This window comes from Xyrauchen texanus, chromosome 17, assembly GCF_025860055.1.
Source record: "Xyrauchen texanus isolate HMW12.3.18 chromosome 17, RBS_HiC_50CHRs, whole genome shotgun sequence".
NCBI classification, from domain to species: Eukaryota; Metazoa; Chordata; class Actinopteri; order Cypriniformes; family Catostomidae; genus Xyrauchen; species Xyrauchen texanus.
The window spans coordinates 34,216,359-34,238,388 of NC_068292.1; the positions used below are offsets into that span (position 1 = coordinate 34,216,359).

Consider the following 22,030-nt stretch of genomic DNA (forward strand, 5'->3'; position numbering starts at 1 on the left):
GTTTGCTAGGGAGGGTAGAGTTACATGGGGTAACCTCCTCGTGGTCACGATTAGTGGTTCTCGCTCTCAATGTGGTGCGTGGTAAGATGTGCCTGGATCACGGAGTGTAGAATGAGCCTTGACATGTGGAGTCTCTGTGGTGTCACACATGACCAGCCACATGATAAGAGGTGAGGATTGACAGTTTCAGAAGCTGAGGCAACTGAGACTTGTCCTCTACCACCCGGATTGAGGTGAGTAACCGTACCACCACAAGGGCCTACTAAGTAGTGGGAATTGGGTATACCAAATTGGGAGAAAAGGGGATACAAATTTAAATATAAAAAATAAGATCCATTACACACTCTTTTCCAGTTATCTGTTGTCCAATGTCTGTGTTTCTTTGCCCACTCTAACCTTTTATTTTCGATTTTCTGTTTCAAAAATGGGTATTTCTTTGCAATTCTTCCAATAAGGCCTGCACCCCTGAGTCTTCTCTTTACTGTTGTACGTGAAACTGGTGTTGAGTGGATAGAATTCAATGAAGCTGTCAGCTGAGGACATGTGAGGTGTCTATTTCTCAAACAAGAGACTCTGATGTACTTATCCTCTTGTTTAGTTGTACATCTGACTTTACACATCTCTTTCTGTCCTTATTAGAGCGGGTTGTCCTTTGTCTTTGAAGACTGTTGTGTACACATTTGTATGAAATCTTCAGTTTTTTGGCAATTTCATGCATTGTATAGCCTTCTTTCGTCAAAACAATGATTGACCGATGAGTTTCTAAAAAGCTGTTTCATTTTTGGGATGATCAGCTTTAAACTTGTTGATATAATGGCAAGTGATTTTGTAGTACCAAATTAGCAATTTAGCATGATTACTCAAGGATAAGGTGTTGGAGTGATGACTGCTGGAAATGGGGATGTCTAGATTTGATCAAAAATGACTTAAAATATCAATGGTGCTGTTATTCACATCATAATGTTCTGACTATACTTTGTGATCAGTTGAATGCCACTTTGGTAAATTAAAGTACCGATTTCCTTCCGAAACAATATTCCAAACTTTTGGCCGCCAGTGGGTACGGAAAGTATTCAGACCCCCTTAAATTTTTCACTCTTTGTTATATTGCAGCCATTTGCTAAAATCATTTAAGTTCATTTTTTTCCCTCATTATTGTACACACAGCACCCCATATTGACAGAAAAACACAGAATTGTTGACATTTTTGCACATTTATTAAAAAAGAAAAACTGAAATATCACATGGTCCTAAGTAATCAGACCCTTTGTTCAGTATTTAGTAGAAGCACCCTTTTCACATCTGGATTTGGGTATCCTCTGCCATTCCTCCTTGCAGATCCTCTCCAGTTCTGTCAGGTTGGATGGTAAACGTTGGTGGACAGCCATTTTCAGGTCTCTCCAGAGATGCTCAATTGGGTTTAAGTCAGGGCTCTGGCTGGGCCATTCAAGAACAGTCACGGAGTTGTTGTGAACCACTCCTTCGTTATTTTAGCGGTGTGCTTAGGGTCATTGTCTTGTTGGAAGGTGAACCTTCGGCCCAGTCTGAGGTCCAGAGCACTCTGGAGAAGGTTTTCGTCCAGGATATCCCTGTACATGGCCGCATTCATCTTTCCCTCGATTGCAACCAGTCGTCCTGTCCCTGCAGCTGAAAAACACCCCCACAGCATGATGCTGCCACCACCATGCTTCACTGTTGAGACTGTATTGGACAGGTGATGAGCAGTGCTTGGTTTTCTCCACACATACCGCTTAGAATTAAGGCCAAAAAGTTCTATCTTGGTCTCATCAGACCAGAGAATCTTATTTATCACCATCTTGGAGTCCTTCAGGTGTTTTTTAGCAAACTCCATGCGGGCTTTCATGTGTCTTGTACTGAGGAGAGGCTTCCGTCAGGCCACTCTGCCATAAAGCCCCGACTGGTGGATGGCTGCAGAGATGGTTGACTTACTACAACTTTCTCCCATCTACCGACTGCATCTCTGGAGCTCAGCCACAGTGATCTTTGGGTTCTTCTTTACCTCTCTCACCAAGGCTCTTCTCCCCCGATAGCTCAGTTTGGCCGGACGGCCAGCTCTAGGAAGGGTTCTGGTCGTCCCAAACGTCTTCCATTTAAGGATTATGGAGGCCACTGTGCTCTTATGAACCTTAAGGGCAGCAGAATTTTTTTTGTAACCTTGGCCAGATCTGTGCCTTGCCACAATTCTGTCTCTGAGCTCTTTGACCTCATGATTCTCATTTGCTCTGACATGCACTGTGAGCTGTAAGGTCTTATATAGACAGGTGTGTGGCTTTCCTAATCAAGTCCAATCAGTATAATCAAACACAGCTGGACTCAATTGAAGGTGTAGAACCATCTCAAGGATGATCAGAAGAAATGGACAGCACCTGAGTTAAATATATGAGTGTCACAGCAAAGGGTCTGAATACTTAGGACCATTTGATATTTCAGTTTTTCTTTTTTAATAAATGTGCAAAAATGTCAACAATTCTGTGTTTTTCTGTCAATATGGGGTGCTGTGTGTACAATAATGAGGAAAAAAAATGAACTTAAATGATTTCAGCAAATGGCTGCAATATAACAAAGAGTGAAAAATTTAAGGGGTCTGAATACTTTCCGTACCCACTGTATATATATATATATATATATATATATATATATATATATATATATACACACACACACACACACACACATTGTCATTAAATTGATTTGTTGTTTGTTTGTAACATTGCTATGTGCTAACTTACTAATTAACTAACTAACTAACCAACCAACCAACCAACCAACCAACTAACTAACAAAGTTCTTCTAAATTGCTGTTACATGAAAGCTTGTGTTATGCATGTGTGCATGCATGTCTTAATGCCATGTGTGGGACTGACAGGTCATTTGCTATTGTAAATTCTAAGTTCATTGACAGCTCTGTGATTCTGAAGTAAACAGAAAGTTCTGCAGCCCCTCATGCCCTCAAACACCCCTTTTAAACTCTCCCAGCTGTGGCCCACAACCCATGGGCAAGCCAGCTCATCTTCCCGCTGTTTTCATGAGCCTGTCTGCCGAGTAAAACATAGCCCTTATTGAGCTGCAGAGACATGGACGATTCAGAGTAGGATTCCAAAAGCATCTGAACACCCGGAACTACATATTTTCGGATATCTGATTGAACAGCATCTCAGGGACAGACTCTCAGGGTTTGCACAGGATATTTAAAGGATATAGTGTATCACTGCCTTCAAATAAGTAAGAAACTGGTCAAAATGTTTTGTTTTTTTTTCAGTTATAGTAATAGATTGATTGCAATTTGTTATGTGTTTTAGTGCCAGCGAAAGCAAATGAAAAAGTGATGTTAATTACTTTTCATTGCAACTTTCTTTATAACGTCATTAATATAAATTCATAAATAAACCCCTTCTGGGTTTGTTGCAACAAGGTTGTCTGCCCAGACATTCCACCACTTCACTACCACAACTACTAGCCTCTAATGTCATCAGAAAAGAGTAAAACAAATATGTAAACATAGCTGAATGTCATCAGAAACTGACCCAAGTTGTCAGTGACCTCATAAGTATCTTGAAAGTCCTTCATGCGGAGACTGATGACATCCACAAAGGCCTCCACTAGACGAAAAAGCTCCTTAACATTAGGGCCCAACTGCAAAAAAAAAAAAATAGAAATACATAACTTAATCTTAAAAGTTCTGTTCGTTCTCATATCATTATGTCATTCTGTTTCAGTGTATTACATAAATGAAAGATGTTTTAACAAATAAATAATATTCTTTTAAACAAATTACATGATTCTCAAGCAGTTTTCCTTTGCACAAGCTTAATGACATCTGAAGCTTCTGTTAAGACAAATTTCAAACTAACTAATTATCTTTGTAAACAGCGGGAGACATAAAGCAGAAAGAAAGATGTGCAGTGAAGAGGAAAAAATTAGCCAATTAATCACCTTTAAACCAGCTGAAACAAGCACAATTACTGAGTGAATGAGAGAGTGAGACAATGTGAATATAACACTGAATGTATGAGTGAGTGAGACAAGTCAAGTCAATTTTATTTGTATAGCGCCTTTCACAACACACATCGTTTCAAAGCAGCTTTACAGAAGATCAGGCATTAACAGACGATAAAACTGTAATGTCTATAAAGTCGATGAATCATCATTGTGTAATTTAGATAAAATACGATTCTTAATCGTGTTTAAAAATAATTTAATAATAATTGTATTAATAACCCCAGTGAGCAAGCAACAAAAAACTCCATAAGATGTAGATTAATGGAGAAAAAAAGTGAGTGAGTGATAGAGTGAAGTCAGTAAATAAATGAATGAGTGAAAGAATGACTAAAATACATAGTGAATGAATTAATAAGTGAAGGAATTAATGAACAATTTAATAATTTATGGTAATCATTTGAGAATTAATAAATGTATGAGACATTGACTGAAATAAATAGTGAAAGATTCAATAAGTAAATGATTGAACTAAATATAAAGCAAGTGAAGGAATGAACAAACAAATCATTATGCTGAAATCTTTTGAGAATGAATAAATGAATGAATAAGAGAAATTAATGAATGAGAAACAATGAAAGAAAGAAAGAAAGAAAGAAAGAAAGAAAGAAAGAAAGAAAGAAAGAAAGAAAGAAAGAAAGAAAGAAAGAATAGTACACTCTAAAAATGCTGGTTTATTTTTTCAACCGAAACACTGGGTTGGGCCTGTTGGGTCATTTTTTTGGATTATTTCGACAGTATTGGGTAGTTTTTGTGTAACCCAGCCACTGGGTGAATGGCTGGGTCATTCTCACTGGCAGTTGAAACTATACACCCCTCCCCCACCCAAATGTGACAACCCCGTGGTGGCATTAAAAGAGCCCAGCTGATGAGTTACCCGAGGCTGGCTTATTGGACCGTCTTCAGGAGAGAGAGGTTCACAGTGTGGACAAATTGGAGGATTTATTCAGTTATTCAGGGATTTATACAAGGGTTGTGTCATTATTTTATGACATTGTACACAAGAAAATGCAAAAATACCATTCCATAATCAGAACTGAACAGTTTTTATGATGTCAACTGTTATTAGATGTCACTCTGATGAGCTTTGGCTTTGCTAGCCTTTAATGCCCATTGGATGCCATACACATCTGGGATGAGGGTGTGCAAATTAGAGATTTTTCATTTTTGGGTGAAATATTATTTTAATAATACAATGGGTGTTTAATGTTTTTAATGCCAAGTGTATTTAACATTAATTATAAATGTTTATTTTGTTTAACCATTGTTTTGAATGCTGTTTATTGAAAAGTTTGTAAAAATGAGTTTAAATGTACTTATTACATGTATTTATATTAATCCAAAATAAAGGTGTTACCATTTCAAATTTGCATATCGTGTGGTTTATTTTACATTATTATATAAGGATAAAACAATTTGAAAATATTAACCCACTTATGAGATCAAATGAACCCAACATTCCTGTAAAAATGAACCAACATTTGGATTGAATAAATAACCAATTTGCTGGGTTAAAATGAACAACCCAACTTACTGGGTTAGTTTAGCCTAACATGTGTTCTTTCACATATTAAAACAACCCAATTTGGTTTTTAACCCAGCATATTTTAGTGTATGAATGAATGAGTGAGTGAAAGAATGACTGAAAGAAACAGTGAGTGAAAAAATTAATGAATTCGTGAGTTAGTGAACGAATTTGAATGAACGAATGAGTGAAAGGAATCAGATTTGTGTGAATGAATTTGTGAAATGAACGATGGGTGAGTGAATCATTTGCAGTAATCATTTTAGAATGAATGGGAGTGAAGGGTGGCTCACCAGTTGTGCCTCCTCCCACTTCTCCCTATTTTCCTCCATCAGTAAGTTACTCACTGACTGCACAAAATTCTGTAAACCACATGGCAGAGAAACATTAAAAGTCAATTCACTTCAACACAGTTTCCTTCACTTGAAACCAAGCTAAATATCTTTCACTGACCCTCATGTCTGAATTACTGGGGCTGTAGTAGGATCTCCTAAAGATCTCTGTAATGTTCTTTAGTACATCTATGATAGCCAGAAGGTCTCCGCTGTAGCTTGTTCCATCACTGGAGGTCACCCTCAGCTTGGTCATTACCTCAGAAACCCCATCTCCCACAAGCCCCCTCTGAGCTTTGGACAGGTGTTCTCTGGTCTGGAGTAGAAAAAGACCAACCTCAGGTTTACAGACAACACATTAGGTTTGGCTTCTATGATCATTTATTGGCTAGGGTTGAGTTTGGAGACCTGTTTTGCACTTACCAGTGTTTGAATACTGCGGTAATCGTTTGAGACACACTTCATATAAGTAGGATTCTCCCAGTATGCAATGCCCTCATCGTCCAATGAACATCGCCGGAGAATTGTTCCTGCACCACAGAAATGGGCCATAATGACAAAACCTTGAACATGAATTGATCATAAACTATGTGCTGCATGAGGTTTATGAAGGTCTTTCTGGTTTTGTTTAAAGGGATAGTTCGAGCAAAAATGCAGTTTCTGTCATAATTTGTTCCCTCTTATGTAGTTACAAAAACATTACTTCTTCTGTAGAACACAAAAGGAGACCTTTGGCAGAATGTTAGCCTAAGTGGTAAATGGTTTTCAAAGCCCTTTACACTGTGAGCCATTCACACACACTCACACACCAATTATGGCAGAGCTGCCATGCAAGGCATCATTGGGAGCAACTTGGGGTTCAATGTCTTGCCCAAGGACACTTCGGCATGTGGAGTCATGTGAGCCAGGAATTGAACCGCCAACCCAAACCAGTAAGTCACCATTCACTTTCATTGTAAGGACAAACATGCACTAAAAGTGATGATGACTAAGACTAACATTCTGCCTAAAATTTCCTTTTGTGTCCCATGTAAGAAATAGTCATACAGGTTTGAAACAATGAGGGTGAGTAAAGAATGACAGATTTACATTTTTGGGTGAAAGATCCCTTTAACGTCTTTAAGCAAAGTGTCTGTAGCTGTCCATGGTGCTGAAAATGTTTGTGAGCAGCTTTGGGTTATAACTGTTTACAAAGTTATCCCTGTGTGTGTGTGTGTGTGTGTGTGTGAGTGTGTGTGTGTGTGTGTGTGTGTGTGTGTGTGTGTGTGTGTGTGTGTGTGTGTGTGTCTGTTTGTGCTTGTATGAGTCATGTCTTACCCACAGCATTCGGAGGGCAGCGGACAGCCGTTGTGTCCCCTGCAGGAGTTCTCTTCCACACTACGTTGGAGAAATTCTCTTCATCACAGATCTCATGCAGCTCTGCATTAAACCACAGACATCAGAGAGAAAACACATAATACCTGCAAAAATCCTGTAAAATGATTGAGGTCCATCAAATGTGAACAAAGTAACAAACACAACACAGTTGAAGGAGTTTGAGAAGGATGATCACTAAAACTGAGGTTCTCAATCCTGGTCATTTTGTATGTCTCCCTGATCTGACACACGCAGTTCAGGGGCGAATTCCAAAAAGCATTTTTTTGCTAACTGCGGTAAGGGAACACTACTCAAAGCTTCACTCCAAAGGAAAGAAAGCAAATGAATCCCTTCATGAAGGGCTTTTCCACAAGGGAAGGGCACATGTGATGGTCAATTCAAGGAAGTGATTTTGTAGTTTACGATCATGTGATCCTGGCTGGTGCATTCTCGTGACACATTTTGAAACCAAAGGTAAATATTTCTTACACATCTACAATTGAGCTCATACACCCAAGGACAACTAGCTGACAGTATTTCTTACATGTATACATGTTTTCATGTTGGTTCCTTACCAAATGCCACATGATTCAGTACTACGGTTTGAAATAAATTTGAATTAAAGACATGAAGAGGCAACATTGGAGACCTTCTGTGCCACTGCAATCTTAACAGCTTTAAGCACACATTTTGCTACTACGTTATCTAGGTAACGACCAATTAAAAATAAAATATGGTAACATATGTGTTCCAGTATGTTCCACGACATTTGAGACAGAAATGTCCTAATCCCCTTAAAGTATTCAATTCAAGAGCTCTGTTTTATGTTTTGAAGCCTCTACTATGAGCTGATGAGTTGAAACAGGTTAATTAAATTAAAGGTGCAGTGCATGTACCCATCTAGGACCACATTTGAAAACCACTTCACAAATACAACATGAAACCTCAAAAAGCCCATAAACCGTAAAACTGCTGCAGTATGAAAGTTTTGGCTAAAACCACATGATCATCTTACCTGGACATCTCTTTTCATTGCAACGCCGAACTTCCTCTCTGTCCCCTGGACATGGCTCCCCACCAAAGAAGGGCCCATAGCATACCCTTTGCCTTTGTTGGCTCCCTCCACCACATGTTTTAGTACAACCAGCCCAAGAGCTCCAGAGCTGCCATTGACCATCCACAGGGCAATCTCTGAGAAAGCAATCCCGTGTCTGCCGCCACTCGCCCTGACACTCTAAGCCCCCATACGAGGGCCCGTTACACTCCCGTGTGCGCTGCATTGTCCCATTAGAACAGGTTGAAGAACAGGAACTCCAGCTGGACCACTCATTCCACACGCCATCCACTACAGAGAAACAACATAATTCATTTGAAACTATTTTTAGGATTAGGGCTAGGCAATACAGCTGGGAGATATATATTTTTCAGCCGTTTGTCATTTAATCTTCACATCTATCTTAATATCTAATATATACAAACTCTTAATATAGCTTATGCATTTGGCCTAAAATGGATTAAAAGTGTGCTTAAAATAAAAAGCACAGAGTAATCATCATTTCAACTAAACAGTCATTGTTGCCAAGTAGATTCAAAATGTTTAACACAATAATCCTTTTTTAATCATTTTCATGTATATGCACCAATAGTACAATATATATATATTAATAAACAAGAAATATTCATCTACACATATTTTAATGAAAACATTTTCATATATGAAAAATGTCAGGCAGGGACTTCAGTGAACATTTTCAAGTTTTAACGCAAATGAATCACTGAATTTGAATTTTGAATTGGTTCACTTACATGGACAGTTTGAAGTGATTCACAGAAATGAATTAAACTAAGACTAAACTAATAAACCACACAGCCCCAGAGTGTGAGAGTGTGTGTGAGAGAGTGAGAGAGAGAGAGAGAGAGAGAGAGAGAGAGAGAGAGAGAGAGAGAAAGTGAAAGCAGGACAGACAAAGGAAATGAGAGAGCATTAAAAGAAGCTATTGTTGAGATATATTGCAAGGGAGAGGAAGAGAGGAGGGGCTTTGGGTTGCCAAACAGCGGTCCAATCTGCAGTGATTTAAAGCCTCACTTAATCACCATCTCTCTGTGAACTTCACAATAGTTCCTTTCAATCTCCTTCTCCCACACTGCCTCGCATTAGGCTTTAATTGTGCCACTTGATGGAAGTCATTATATCTGTATGAGACAGTCTGTATTTCAAGACCCAAAGATCACCTGGGCACACAGCGATGTTGCAGAATTTGGTCTGCTTCTCCGGACCCTCACAGGGGTTTCCTCCAAACTGTGGTGGCTTGCAGGAGCGCGTACGGTCCCTGTAGCCACGGCCGCACGTTGAAGAACACAAGCTCCATGGAGACCACTCGTCCCACGCCCCATGCACTGTAATCAGAGCGGCTAGGGTATGATTTATAGAGAGTACGACACACCTCTACAAACACACACACATGCAATAGAGAAAAACTTGATGAGGGAATGTTAAGCACAAGTACAAGTGGAACTCTTTGTGTATAAAAAAACTGAACTACAATCAGATGTGATCTAGGAGCTTTGGGAAATGATCAGTGACAATCAGCATGTGTTTTCTGTCAGAAGCAAGATAATTTAGTCAAAATCATATAGCATTCGAGTGCATGTTGATTGTTTACCACCATTGGGATTTTAAAACACCACTAAACACACCTATTCTTGACATGCCATTACATTTTATTGCATATTTCATAGCTTGCATATATCATAGCTTGTTACATTTCCTTTATGATAAACATTATTTACAAAGCAATGACACTAATCCAACTATTTTCATGTTAAGCCTTTTATCTCTCTTTCTCTCTTCTTCCTGGTCGTTGCGTTAAAGCAATTTTAATTTACATTTTAGTAGGGGACATTTGCACTGAATACATTTTTGCATCCATCCAAGCTGTTTTTCAATGTAAAGCAGTGTCTCACACAGGAACGCCTGTAAATATGGATTTAGTGTGTCCCTTGATTTATTGCACACCCTATTATGTCATGATACTATGACCTTTCATTGAAGATATACTGTATGTTAGGATATTACATCACACACACTGAGGTCATTCTGAAAAATTAACCACTAGAGGTCACATCATCCATTCTGAAAAATTACTTTTAGTTATTTATAGTTCATAGCTCTATTGTTTTATGCATGTTTTCTTTTAATTTGTGGTGTTTGTCATACATGGTCAAGCAAAATATGTCTACACTGTTATGGGAAGATATATGGGAAATTAATATAATTTAAAACTTCAATATACAGTATTTATGTTAACAGAAATAGAATCATAAATATTAGTTAGTAGTTTACAAATATGTTTCCTAGATATCAATCACAGTATACAATGTACACAATGTATTGGCTGATTTATACACTGAATGTCCACCCTGTTATTGTCCAGTCTGATGCTGCCCATTTAATTGGATGTACATCTGAATTTTTTTGTCATTTTTAGCTTGACCAGTATGACTAATAACATCTTTAATATGTCCCTGTAATGATGAAACATGAAGAAACTTGTAAAAGTATGTTTATTTTTCAAATTTCCAAGGCTGGAATGTCATCAAATTGTAGGAATGAACCATTTACGTTATGTACAGATTTGCAGTCCTGCCTCTCTCTGTACGCAGATTACGCAGTCTACAGTAACAGTAAAGTACAACATAGTAACAGACAGCCCAAGTCAGATGAACAGAGACTGGGCAATAGAAAACCACTTTTTTTTTTTGGTAGGACTACATCACTGCCTTTAGCAGATAAATGGATCTGAAATCTCTCTCTCTCTCTTTTCCAGGAAAATGGATCAAAAATATGTATGAGTTTTATTTAAGCCAATGCTCTCAAGAATAAGAATGCACCTGCCCCTAAAACCACCTGTGACCAACTTCCAGGCAGCAAAAAAATATTCTTCATGGCTGATTTAACAAAAGCCTATTTAAAAACAAAAAGGAAAGAACCCATCTTTATGTCCTGCCCAAAAACCCTCTTTCAATAGGAACTGTGTCAACAAAAGAAGAAAAACTGTGCTAGTCAGGCAAATTCAAAGGTTCTTTAAAGAGAAAATAATAATTTGCATTAAATTATTAGCATTTAATGGGGTAGTTCACCCACAAAATTAGGGAAAATGTGGCTCTGAACCCATTTTAGTCACCTTAGAGTGTTCAGTCTTTGTTTTCTCAAGCAATCTAAGTAAAGGGTGTCTGAGATTAACATTCTTCTCAATATCTTATTTTGTTTTCAAAAGATGAAAGAAAGTAATTTATGTTTAGAACAGCATGAGGGTGAGAATATTATAACAGATTTTAAATGTTTAGGTGAACTATGCCTTTAAAAGCCAATCTGGCCCACTGAGATGCAGAAATGGTGGAATGAAGAGAGACAGAGAAAAAAAACATAGAGAAAAGCACACCATCCTACATGCAGTGGGAACTATTGGGACTCATTCTGCACTTAAACCCAATGATACCTTACCACTGCTCTCCAGCTTCCAGGGTTGAGAGGAGAGCAGCCGTGCACTGAAGCCCAGAAATGGTGAGCCTCTGGTGGGCAGCAACTAGATGGTGAGTGGGCAAAGCTAGTGAAGCTAAGTGAAGGTGGGACTGGTGAAAGGAGGTGGATAAGGAAGATGGTGGGGTGAGGAGAGGTCTGAAGTGGGCTGTGCTTACCTGGACACACAGCAGTGTTATTGCAGGGTCTCTGTTCACGCAGTGGCCCGCTGCACTGCGTGCTGTATGACATGGAGACGCAGAAGCGCGTGCGGCTCTGCCAGCCCTCACCGCACGTGGATGAACACACACTCCACGCAGACCACTCCTCACCTGACGGAGGATCCACTGAGAGGGGTGGGGGAGGTGGGGGCAGGGATGGGATGGGGAAGTGGGGTTTAGGGTGTTGAGGAAAGGGTAGGAAAAGGGCCAAAACTAATTAGCATGCAGGATTAGCCACTTCCTCTGACAGGGAAGGGATCATTCATTTTGTGGCTGATTCTATTTCCTGAGCATTTACTCATAGGAGAAATGTACCCTTTCAAGAGGGTTTAACAAGGCTGTCCAATAGATCAGTTAGACTTTAATATCTGTCAACTGGCCTTACACAGATGTCCATCTGGAGTGGCCTAAAATCATGGTGTAATCCCACAGGAATACTGTAGGAAAATGTTCAATGTCCAATAGAGCGCAACAGTGTTAAAAAGGTTTTTACAGTACTCTTGGTTTCAGAAAGATTTTTCCCAATCATTTCTTTCATCATAATATCCTTCAAAATGTTATAAGCCATGAACCAAAGCAAGAAGCAGAATCACAACATTACAAACTTTGATTTGAAGCAAAAAAGTATTTGAAAATCAGACAAAAAGACAAAAGGTACTGTGTACTTAATGTCTTAAATTATGGAATTAATAATATGGTTGCTACATAGCCAATGTATTGGCTGGTTGGTCGATCTTGCTCTGAAGAATAATGGGTAGTGTAGATATTCAACTATTTTTATTTTATTTATGAAGTAAAAACAACGAGGACTGATGGCTTCAACAGGCACATACAGTATACCATCAATTAACAACCGGTTGGTCTGTTTTTAAAGATGTATTAGTCGTCATTAAAAATATATTCCTGTATGGAAAATCTAATTTTTACTTCTTGAATCAGACTGTTGCGCTCTATAGGAAGCACTTGGCTGCCTAGGCAGTAGAATAGAAAATATGGGCTGTCATAACTGTCCAATAGGAAGAGTTGGCCTGATATGACTGTCCGACTGGAAGAAAATGGCTGTCACAACTGTCTAGTAGCATTAGCTAAACAATCATTGCCATCCAGTGGAAGGAACTGAATACGCCAATTAAATGATATTGACATTCAAAAAAGGAAACTGATGAAGAGAGGGTAAGATTTAACCTAATTTTAATAACATTCAGGAGCTACATGCATACATCTTGATCCATTTTAAAAGTGCATCCACACTGAATTATAAAAACTGTACCTACATTATATTAGTTGCACCATTCCCTTTATAAATTCCAATTTGTTTAAAAATTTGGTATCATCCCATATCTTTACAAAAGTAAAATTAAAAACATTGTAAAACCACAAATTACAGCAGATTTTCAATGAATTATTGTTTAATTTGAATATTTGATACATTGGAATTACATGGAGCAATAGACCGTATTCGTTCAAGTGCCATCTTTGGATGAAAACGAGGCTGTGAAGGATAGACTTACCAACTCTTCAATGGCACAAAGTGTATAAACATTTATATTTACATTTACATTTATGCATTTGGCAGACGCTTTTATCCAAAGCGACTTACAGTGCATTTATTACAGGGACAATCCCCCCAGAGCAACCTGGAGTTAAGTGCCTTGCTCAAGGACACAATGGTGGTGGCTGTGGGGATCGAACCACCAACCTTCTTATTACCAGTTTACCAATTATGTGCATTAGACCACTACACCACCACTCATAAAGCTGCACAAAGCTCCTAGATCATGTCTGATTTTCCACAACTCATGTTGTCTTAAGTTTTTGTATACTGATTGTTCTTAGACAGATATTTTTTCAATGTTTTGTTCACGGAATGATCCAAAAACACTTTCAACTGCAGCACAGCCAATTGAAGAGAATATCCCTCACAGCGTTGTTGTCATTCCCATTAAAAATCAAAGATGGTGCTAGCATGAATAAGGTCAAATGTATTTCTTTACTTATGTACTTATCTTTGTAGCCATGATATAAATTAATGCAGTATTCATAAACCACAGACAAATACAAAAATTAGGGATAACATCACATTAGTAGCCAAAAATATGTGTTAAACCTTCCAACCAAACACAACCAACCAAAAGTAAGTTGTGTCATGTTCTTGTTTGTTTTTTAGTATGGCGAAAGTGTCAAGACCATTTTGAAACTCTTTTAGCATCAGATTAAGCAATGGTGTCCATGATTCATGGACATCTCAATGTACCACCATGAACCATGCCATAATATACATGACTAGACGTAAAAAACAAAACATCAACAACAAAAAAACACAAGCCATAGCCACAAACGCATCCAGTCTACTCCCCTGTATCTGTATTTCTACAATCAGTTGCAAAGTTTGCAAGTGTGCGCATTTATTTGGTTGTGTATTTGTGTGTAACCCCAAGCAGCAGAGGAGGCTGATGTCTTCTTACCTGTTTGGGAAGACTGCTGTCCACTGCGGGTCTTATCTGAGTCCTCCCGTTTACGGCTGTCCACAGAGCGCAGGGATTGGCTACGAGTACCAAGTTGGCCTTTGCCTGCAGGATGGGTTGGGGTTAGCAACTATAGTTGACTTCTGATTGGGCAGAGCTGTGTGGCCTGAGCACCTAAACCAGCATCAGCCATGCTTGGGATTTTGTGTGAAGTTTAACATGTTACGTAACTGAGGAGGAATCAAAAAGTGAACTTCTGCATCTGGTTTGAAATTCAATGAGAGTTTTGACACTTATGTGTGACTTTGAAAAGCGTGCTTTAAACCCTGAAGAATGGCAGTGTGCAGGAAGAGGGCAAGATGGATTGAGCAGTGGATGGCAGATGAAAATAAGCAGAACATGCAGAACTGAGACACAGACAATGAAAACATCTGCAGCTGATGGCATCGACCATGGAGTTGGTTATTTACTCATGGCCTCCATCCAAACTGATCTACTCACTACAGTCACATTCACACTGACTTAGTGTTGCCCTTACCAAGCATGGCCTCTTGCACTTCATTGTATTTCACTGGACTTAAACCCTTGCCTTTAGAGGAATACTGCCTGTAGCCTATAGGTACAATAAAAAAACACACACATATGGCACATTCTATCATCAGTCTATAATTGTATAATTGTAAAGCATCACATTTCAAAGAATAGTTTTATCATTAGTATTTTTGTCTTGTTTTCCTAAAAAGTATCAAAACTTGATACTAGGCAAAATTATATAATGTTAAAATAAATTTTTTTTTTAGAGAATAGTTGTATGTATAACGTTACACTGAAAATATGTATTTTTCTTTGTCCTGTTTCCCAGTAAAAATATAGTAACATCCTTAAAACAAGATAAATTTACTTGAGGCAAAATGGCAGAATATTACAATATGATTCATATGTTTTATTTAGAGCTTGACATTAGTATTAATATTATATAGTTTCATATTAATTAAATTAATAATATATTTAAATTGTTTTACTATTGTTTTTATGGTTTAGGGTTAGGATTGCTCTTATATCATTCTTGTGGCATGCAATCATGCTAATTGTTTTGTGTTTGTCTCTCGAGACCTCGGGCATGCTTCGAGTTGCGCTCGCTTTTTTTTTTATTTGCTGGGGTTCGGCCACTTCAGTCTTGGTGCCTGTTTATTTGTGGACAAACCCTCACACAAATGTCCCGTCTTGTCTGTCGTTAGGCATCAGCACATGTTGCCTTTGTCTCTGGCGATATGCGCTCGTGTCATTTGGGTGTTGTGTCAGTGAGAGCGCATGGCTTTTTTTAGTTTCTGTATTGCCATGTGTCTCTCAGTCTTGAATCACATCCCATCTCCTTGTCTTGAATTATTAGTTTACTGGTTTCACCTGTCCCCCGTTAACCTGTTTGATATCTCTCCTCTTATTAGTTCCTTGTGTTTGCTGTCCTGTGCTGGATTGTTTCATCGCTGGTTGGTTTCCTTCCCTGTTGGTTCAGTTCTTCATATATTTAAATCAGTTGGGAGAGAGTTTGTGTTATGTTTGTTTTCTATTTTAAAAAAAGCTCATTGATGACATCTGTGCTTGGATCCTTCCTTAAAACACCACATTCTGTGACAATATAATGTTATATTCTCTCTCCTGACTGGCAAATATATTTAGAAGCTATTTTATATGACAAATTGCTTATGTTCCTCTTATGTAAGTCGCTTTGGATAAAAGCATCTAGTGAAGGTAAGACAAAAACGCTGATTAAAATAATCCTTTTTGCAGTGTATTGCTCTGTTATTCTGTCACAAGACGCAGACATCTTATTTTACAGTGAAATGTGACAAATGTAAAAATGAGGTGTCAGATAGTAAGAGAGAGAAAGAGAAGGCAAAAGAGAGGACGTGAGGTAGAAAGATGTTTGTGGTTGTGGACAGGTGAGCGTTCACATGCATACATGCACAATTGGAACTTACCGATGCAGGGCTGTGAGTTGCAAGGCCGTCCCTCCTCCAGAACTCCCTCGCACAGGTACGCCTCCTCAGGAGGTGACTGACAAGTACGTGTGCGTGTCTGGACCCCTCCCCCACATTCACTGCTACACTCCTCCCAGTTGCCCCACCCACTCCAGCCACCTGTAAAGATTTTGAAAGAGTGATCCACGCTTTCATCTCATCATGTTTAGACTACTGTAATTCCCTGTTTTACGGAATTAACTTCTCTTCTCTGGACCATCTATAAATGTTCCAGAATGCTGCTGCAAGACTCTTGAAGTGTTTAAAGAAACGTGAAAATATTAGACATATCTTAGCCTCTCTTCACTGGTTACCAGTCCATTTCAGAGTTTATTTATTTGTTTATAAGTCATTGCATAACTCATTGCATTCATATCTTTCTGACCTAATTCGTATTCCCCTCTAGAGCCCTTAGATCGGGGCTCAAAGACTGCTTGTTGTACCTAGGTCTAGACTTGACGTGATTGTACTTTGCCATAGCTGGTCCCAAGCTTTGGAACAGTTTGCCTGTACACATAAGAGCAGCTATGCATAATTTTTAAATCTTTGCTATAAACTCATTTTTACTCTTTTCTTTTGTCTTATTCTGTGATGTATTTTTGTTTTATAGCTCTTTTTGTACAGCACATTGGTCAATGACTTTTGCATAAATTGTGCTCTATAAATAAAGTTGACATTGAAATTGACTGTTTTAAGCCCACACATGCCACATAAACACGCAAATTCCATATGAACATCACGCCTAAGCAAAACTGATGTTAATACATTCCCATAACTATGACACAAATTAAATTTCCATTGGTGCTAAGCAATAACGTCCTGATTTTGTAATCTATCATGATGGCACTAAGATGTAGGAATGGACCCATAAATACCAGTTGGATATGAGTCCCTGTGTTCTTCTCCCTCATGAATGTTTAATAGCAGACATTGCTGCCTGTCTGATCCCGGAGGCCCCGACAAATATTTATTAATCTGTGTGAATAGAACATGAAGCTGGACCATGTCCAGCTGCAGACATTTTTAATTACTCACAAATCAATTGTACTGAAAAGAAAGAGAGAAAGATAGAATCATTGAAAAATCAGTACATTGTAGAATTTATTCATGCAGAGGGTCAACATTGACCATATAAAGAGCAGTTAATATCAATAAACCCAGCATAGACAGTTACACTTTAAGCAGCCATCATGCAAAGCCTAAGTTAATACATTACACCACATAAAGGCAAGAAAATACAAAGCTGATACATATCTGCCGGCAGATGTGTGCTGAAAAGCAGAATCAATATCTATTTGTTTGAGCAGAATGAGCAATTAATGGCAAATTGTATACTTGGGGTACTGAGATTGGCTTAGCCGCGTAGTGTGTGAGACATAGTCACTGGATAAAAATAACGAATTCTACTCTTCAATGCCTCAAACTTGAAAATATACAAATGTCATCCTTGCACAGCAAGTGACAATCACATGCGAAATGAACCGGGGCACATCCTAGCACGTTACCTTGATTAATCCCATCCACCAATCGCACTTCAAGTCAGATGGCTTTATCAACCAATCAAAAGTGTCATAAACAGCATAGCCAATCCCTGCTTCAAGGGGACAATAAGTGGTGAAATCAGACTATATAAGATACATAAACTTCTTAGCTTCTGTGCTGAATTACTTCAACCTTATTTAAAACAAATGGGAATATGAAGAGACATTGAAAATTGCTATAGTAGAAACGAGAAGGGTGAGAATATTCATAAAATATTCTTGAGAAAGAGAATACAAACAAATCCTGATAGGGAAAATAATACTCCATTAGGAGATAAGGTTTTGTCTCTCTGTGAACAATGATGAGAGAGTACAACCTTTTTTTTGTTTGGCTCAATAATCACAGGCTGGAGGAGAAAGGGGGCAGACTAATGTAGTGTTTTCTTTCTCGCTCCACAAGGACATTTTATTATACTTTCAATAATTTAGTGTGCTTCTCTTTTTCAGTGGAAGCTCGCGTACATTGATACCCTCTGCAGCGGACACTATGTCATCTTTAAATTCTCACATTCGTCCTCTGCTTTTCTGTCCATCGACTTTCCCTCTTTCTTTCTATCTTTTCCCCTATCTTTGCATTGCAGCTCTGGCATGATGACTGTGTGTGGATAAATATAATTTTGCCCATTTGTAAATGTAGCCTAGCTGAAAACCTTATAAAGCCCTCAAATGCACCTTGACTACCCTCTGTAGTTAGGCAGAACCATTTCCGTACAAGTTACAGAAATCATCAATATAAGATTTCACATAATCCCACCTACAGCAGCAAATAGAGCATCTACTGTACTACTTACGTCCTGTTCCTGTTTTTATCGGTGTTTGTAGCTTGCAAGTTTTTGGGATACACCTGACCAGCTAAAAAGAGATGGACTCCATCCCTCCAGGGAAGGGGTAGCAATGAAATTATTACAGATCGTAGTTTGGATGTGTTCTGTTTGACTGAAACCTACCTCAGGTTATTGTTATAAACATGAGCCTCACCTGAAATTTACTTAGCTACAATTTACAGTGAAGTTTTTGGTGTTACTCAGTGGACAGGATATAAGTTTATGTCTTTGGACTAAACTGAACTAATAATGCTTAAATGACACCGTCAGATTTAAATAAAAAAGCTCCGTCATCTTTTGCCCTTGCTACAGTATATAGATCACCCGAGCCTTACTCTGGTTTCCTTGGTGATTTAGAAAATCTGATTTAATAGTTAATTTAGATAGAGCTTCAATTGTTGGTATCTTCAACATTCTCAAAGATAATCAAAATGACACATTGGGATTAGCATTTATTGATATTCTCAACTCTCTTGGAGTAAGGACCAACTCATCACCATAATCATTTGCTAGATTTTATTCTGTCATATGGAGTTGATGTTCTATGGCAGACATCTGAGATCATTACCTTGTTTCTTGTTTGTTGCGATCAGCTAATGTCACTCAATCTACACCACGCTATGTTTCAGGAAGAAGTATTCTTTCAACCACTAAATATAGCTTCACTAATCTTCCAGAATTGTCTCACATACTCAGTAAGCCAAAAGGTCTAGCAGAACTTGATAAAATAACAGATAATATAAATACAGTCTTCTCTAGCACTCTTGATAGTGTTGCCCCCCTTCGATTAAAGAAAATTAAAGAAAAAAGCCTTGCACTGTTGATCAATGATCACACTTATGCTCTCAAGAGAGCAGCTTGGAAAATGGAGTGCAAGTGGAAAAATACACAATTCGATTTATTTTGCAGTGCAGGGAAAGACAGTGTCTGTCTGTAGCTACAGACAGGAACTAAAAGCTGCCAGGTCAGCATATTTTAGCAAAATATAATATAACCACAACAATCCTAGGTGTTTATTCAGTACTGTGGCTAAATTGGTTAGGAATAAAGCATCGACTGGACCAGATATTCCGTTGCAACACAATAGTAATGACTTCATTAATATTTTTACTGATAAAACTGAAAAAATGTACAACAAAACAGAGGTACTAATGATTGGAACAAAAACCTCTAAAAACAAGCCGCTAAATTATAATTTTACTCTTGATGGATGTACTGTTACATCATCTTCTTCAGCAAAGAACTTGTGTTATATTTGATACCAATCTGTCCTTTGAAAATCTAATTACCAATGTTTGTAGAACAGCATTCTTCCACCTGAGAAATATTGCTAAATTACGACACAAGCTCTCTGTTGCTGAAAAATAAATTAATGTGTTCATGACCTCAAAACTAGATTATTGTAATGCATTACTGGGAGGATGTCCAGCAAGATCAATAAATAAACTTAAATTGGTTCAAATGCAGCTGCCAGAGTGCTGACGAGAACCCAGAAATATGATCATATTAGACCAATTTTATCATCTTTGCATTGGCTACCTGTTAAATTTCATATTAATTTTAAAATTCTGTTAACTACATACAAAACGTTGAATGGTCAAGCTCCAAAGTACTTAAGTGACCTTCTACCACAATATATTCCATCACGTTCATTACGATCACAAAATTCCGGCTTGTTGATAATTCCAAAAATATCAAAATCCACAAAAAGAGGTAGATCCTTTTCATATTTGGCTCCTAAACTATGGAATGGTCTCCCTAACACTGTTCGAGATACAGACACACTCACTCAGTTTAAGTCTAGACTAAAGACTCATCTATTTAGCCAGGCATACACATAATTTATCCTTCAACTCACAATTAGACTGCTTTAGTTAGGTCTGAATAACAACCGGCATATACATCATGATCTATAATTCTGCATAAAATTGAATGGCATCTATGCTAATATTATTCTATTTGTTTTCATGTCTCAACCTCGGGATTCATATCCCAAGTTTATCAGAGCTGGCCAGATCCAGCTCAGTTCCTGATTGGTGTCAGACTCCACTGCTATGTGTCACTGAGATATGAAGACAAACCACAGCCGGTGCTAGCCACACTTCACTTCAGATTTTTGACATCAGAGGATGAACTGATGCCAACTCAAACTGTAAGATATCGGATACTTCATATGCCACTGCCTGAACCTTGGATTTAGGATGAACCTCACTGAAATGACCTGCAGGTTGAACTGGGATGCATCTCATCATTTGTCTCTACCTGCATCACCATGAAATTGAATACATAGATTATCATTTAATTGCCAACAAAAGCCTTCTTCATCCAACTAACAAAGGACAATGCATCTATGTAAACTTCTGCAGTTAATCCAGGATGGTCTTCAAAGACATAAGTCATTAATCTTAAAGTTCATAAAAAAATATTTTCTTTTAATTTTTAAAACACTGGACCTTAACGCTTAGGCCTACTTAATTTACTAATTTAAAACCATGACTTGCACTTTACACAAATAACTAATATTGTAATTTATATTCATGATGTTAGCCAGTGGGGAACTGGCTCCCACAGTGAGACTGGTTTCTCTAAAAGGTTATTTTCCTCCATTAACCAACATCTTATGGAGTTTTGTGTTTCTTGACACAGTAGCCTTCAGCTTTCTCACTGGGGTTATAAATATAATACATTTTTAATTATTTAATTTCTTTACACATTGTATAATGATAATTAATCAAACTACACAATGATCACTTTAAGACATTATAAATATTACGGTTTCATTTTTTTGTTTTTGGTAATGCATGATTTCCTGTAAAGCTGTTTTGAAACGATGTGTGTTGTGAAAAGGGCTATACAAATAAAACATACTTGACTTACAAAGCTCGTTCAGTTCATTTAGATTACATTTGGAATTTTACTCTGTTTACTTGCTGCTTTTGTGTTTTAAAACAGTTGTCTGCTGGGGACAGAATGTGGAAAAAGAAAGACGGTAAGTGCTGACACCCAGAGGATGCTACTAATCATTGGCATCCATGCAGACAACATAGAATGAGACATGCAATGGACAGAGACAGAGAGTCCATTGCATGTTATTATCATACACAAAAATTATTTGAAAACTGAAATAATATATATATAGATCTATTTCATAGATCTATATATATCTATGTATATAGATATATAGATCTATATTCATCTATGTAAACTTCTGC

The 22,030-nt window shown here is 37.9% G+C and overlaps 1 protein-coding gene across 2 annotated transcripts in view; it reads right to left on the reverse strand.

The window, feature by feature from the left end:
- LOC127658351 (adhesion G protein-coupled receptor B1-like) overlaps positions 1 to 22,030 on the reverse strand; it is a 115,686-nt gene that overhangs the window by 56,443 nt on the left and 37,213 nt on the right. The window contains exons 3-13 of one of the 2 annotated variants that reach the window (XM_052147594.1): positions 16,415 to 16,573; positions 14,974 to 15,048; positions 14,436 to 14,540; positions 11,929 to 12,096; positions 9,463 to 9,642; positions 8,246 to 8,575; positions 7,192 to 7,293; positions 6,298 to 6,404; positions 5,996 to 6,190; positions 5,836 to 5,904; positions 3,546 to 3,654 (exon numbers count right to left, since the gene is read on the reverse strand). In XM_052147594.1, coding sequence (XP_052003554.1) covers positions 3,546 to 3,654; positions 5,836 to 5,904; positions 5,996 to 6,190; positions 6,298 to 6,404; positions 7,192 to 7,293; positions 8,246 to 8,575; positions 9,463 to 9,642; positions 11,929 to 12,096; positions 14,436 to 14,540; positions 14,974 to 15,048; positions 16,415 to 16,573 — 1,599 coding nt within the window. Of the gene's footprint in view, positions 1 to 3,545; positions 3,655 to 5,835; positions 5,905 to 5,995; positions 6,191 to 6,297; positions 6,405 to 7,191; positions 7,294 to 8,245; positions 8,576 to 9,462; positions 9,643 to 11,928; positions 12,097 to 14,435; positions 14,541 to 14,973; positions 15,049 to 16,414; positions 16,574 to 22,030 lie in introns of those variants that run through there. The other variant, XM_052147593.1, reaches the window with a different exon arrangement.